At 60.2% G+C, this 3,017-nt stretch overlaps 1 protein-coding gene across 1 annotated transcript in view; it reads right to left on the reverse strand.

The window, feature by feature from the left end:
* Positions 1 to 201: 201 nt before the first annotated feature.
* FMO5 (flavin containing monooxygenase 5) overlaps positions 202 to 3,017 on the reverse strand; it is a gene marked incomplete at its 5' end in the record, with an annotated part of 3,089 nt that continues 273 nt past the window's right edge. Inside the window, 6 exons of the mRNA XM_010181662.1 lie at positions 202 to 541; positions 786 to 858; positions 1,023 to 1,372; positions 1,866 to 2,065; positions 2,486 to 2,628; positions 2,872 to 3,010. Of these exons, the coding sequence (XP_010179964.1) occupies positions 202 to 541; positions 786 to 858; positions 1,023 to 1,372; positions 1,866 to 2,065; positions 2,486 to 2,628; positions 2,872 to 3,010 (1,245 nt within the window). The remainder of the gene's footprint in view (positions 542 to 785; positions 859 to 1,022; positions 1,373 to 1,865; positions 2,066 to 2,485; positions 2,629 to 2,871; positions 3,011 to 3,017) is intronic.

Consider the following 3,017-nt stretch of genomic DNA (forward strand, 5'->3'; position numbering starts at 1 on the left):
TGAGGCATTATTTTGGCAGCTGAGGAGGCTCCAAGCACCCCGAATTTTCAGTGTGGCCACAGCAAGCCTGTGCCAGGCAGGATGAGGGCTTCTGCCAGCACTGGGGTGCACAGGCTGCCGACCACGGTCTGCCGTGGGGCAGGGGTTGGCTGGCCAGCCAAAGCTTCCCTTCCCTCTGGGCAGCCCAGCACGAGCAGGCACCTACAGGTAAGCAAAAACGACGGCGAGGACGGCCACAGCCCCAACCAACTTGAAAACGAGGGGCACAGCAGAGGCCGAGGGGTGCTCCTCCACATGCCGCGTCTGCAGGGGCTTGATGATGCGCTGCTGCTGGGTGAGGATGGCCTCCCTGGCGCCCGCCCACTTGCCCGGGCCCCGCAGGCGGTACTGGTACGGTGTGCAGGGCCCCAAGGCCACCTCCATTGCCAGCTTGGGGTCAGTGAAGAAGAGGGCGAGCAGGTTGGGCTGGACCCCCACCTGGCAGGCGAGCTCGTAGGGGATGTAATCCACCTGGATGGTGTGCCGCTGGCTCTTCACGTACCTGCGGGCAGGGAGGGCAGGAGGGTGCTGGCAGCACGGCCGGTAGATGCCCCGCACACCAGCAAGGCGGTGTTGAAGGGGGCACCATCAGGAAGGATCAGAGGGGTAGGGGTAGTGAGGCTGAGCGCATTTCTGCCGTCCGTTGGCATGGCCAAATGTACCAGGATGCAGCCACAGGACAGCACAGGTGCCCACGAGCAGCCATGCCCAAACCAGCCCCTTCCCTGGTGCCAGGGGGCACTTACTGCTTTGCCATCGCTTCTTTCTTCGTCTTGATGTCAGCCTCCATGTCATGCCGCGGGGGCAGCTTGTTCAGCCCTAGGGAGGATGAGCCACAGCATGGGGGTGCTGCACCCCACTGGCAACAGTGGCCACTGCAGTGCTGCTCTTGCCTGGGTGCTGTGCCCCTGCCGGCACCACCCTGGCCTCCAAGCTCCTCGGGCTGGGAAGGAGCAGCCACAAGGGAGGTTTGCTTCACTTACCCTTGAAGACACGGGTAGCCCAGCGACACTGGAGCTCAGAGATGGGCATGATGGCGCCCAGGGGCTGAATGAGGCCAATGAAAGCCAGAGTTGGCTTCTCCAGGTCGGGGGGGAACATGAATTTGTAGAGAGGGATCTGGTTCTCCACCACCTTCACACAGCCCTCGAGGAAGGGGAAGGAGAAGCTGTATCCCGTGGCAAAGACCACTGCATCGATGTCTTCCCTGGTGCCATCCTCGAAGATGGCAGATGTCTCTGTGAACTCCTGGACGTTTGGCTTCACCAGCACCCTGCCCGAAATGATGCGGTTGGGCAGGTCGTCGTTCACAGTTGGGTGCTGGTCAAAGACCCTGGAAATCACAGAATCACAGAATCGCTCGGTTGGAAAAGACCTCCGAGATCATCATGTCCAACCGTTTCTGTCTACCCACTAAACCATATCCTTAACAGAATCACAGAACAAGGAACACAAGAACAAGGCACAAGGAACCATCAGGATGCTAAGAGGGGTGTCTCTGCTCCATGTCCTGCTCCGGCCACTGTTCTCTGCTCCAAGAATGCTCATCCCCAGGGATGCTCAGCCCCGAGGATGCTCATCACCAATGGGGCTGTACCCCAGGGATGCTTGGGAGCTGCTACTGCACTGGTGCCACCAAGGGTCCCCAGAAGGGGCAGTGGTGGCTTCCTTGAGCATTGCCTGTGCACATCACAGCTATTAACTGGGTTTCCAGGACTGGTGCCTCAGTCCCAGCCAGGGCACAGGGAGCATGGAAATGGCCAAGCGGGGCTGGACATGGAGGGAGCTGGGGGATCTCTCCTGGGCAGGGGGAGCGTTGCTGGCACCTGTGCTTTGGCTTCAGGCCGTAGTGTGAGTGGTTGAACCTTGCGTTCAGCTGCCTTTCTGCAAAGTTGTTCACCACAGACGGGCTCAGCACCTTCTGCAGGAACGCTTTGATGCGGGTGGTGAAGACGATGTCGATGGGGTAGCCCTGATCTCCAACACGGTTGAAAATCCACGCACCTCGGCGGGTGCTAAGGAACACCTGGGTGAGGAAGAAAGCGTTGCTTCCTGAAGGCTGTGATGGTCCTGGGGGGCTGCCCCATGGGGGGCATGTCCTCATCCTGGGATCACTCCTCTTAGCACTGCCCGAGTGCTGGGCAAAGACTCAGAGGGCAGAGGGAGCCAGGGGTGGGCACCTGGCAGGGAGAGGTGGGAAAGAGCTGCAGGGGCAGCCTCAGCCCAGGGCTCAGGGATGGAGACCAGGGGATCTGAATGGGATTAAGTCTCGGCTGCCACTGCTGCTTGGCAACTGGGATTGCCGGGTCTGGGCACTGCTGAATGCAGTGAGTACTGGAGCAGAGCAACAGCCGTGCCAGTGCCTTGGGTCCTGGTGTTCTCAGGGAGCCAGCAGTGTCTCATGAGAGGTTGCTATGCCCACCAGGACCCCATTCCCACTGCTCACCTGCTTGGCTGTTTGGCTGATCTCCACAGCCAGGTCCGACCCCGAATTCCCAATTCCAATGACAACAACCCTCTTGTCCGTGAAATCCCGGGCATCCTTGTAGTCTCGGCTGTGGAGGTAGCGGCCCTTGAACTTCTCAATGCCTGTGAGCAGGGAGGAAGGATGCTTGGCTTCCTGGTGCCAGGCTGGAGGGTCACCTCCCTAGAAACTGAAGTAGGGACCCTCTGGGGCCTCATTAGACCCTTTCTGGGGAGCATAGTAGTGCTCCCCAAGGCAATGCAAGGCAGGGAAATGCTGAGGCCAGGAAGAAGAGCAGCAAGGAGAACAGGGGTTTCCATGGCCAAATTTTCTGGGGTTTCTCCTTGCACTGGGGTGCGGGGTGGTACCTGGGAAGGTGCTCAGTGGGAGGTGGGCATCGGTGTGGTGCCCGGTGCACACCAGCACAGCGTCGAAGACATCTGCCTCCTGTTTCCCCTCGCTCTCCGTCACCACCTCCCACTGGCCGGTGGTGGCAAAGTCAGGGCGCTTGGAC

This window comes from Mesitornis unicolor, unplaced genomic scaffold (assembly GCF_000695765.1).
Source record: "Mesitornis unicolor isolate BGI_N332 unplaced genomic scaffold, ASM69576v1 scaffold42953, whole genome shotgun sequence".
Lineage (NCBI taxonomy): Eukaryota > Metazoa > Chordata > Aves > Mesitornithiformes > Mesitornithidae > Mesitornis > Mesitornis unicolor.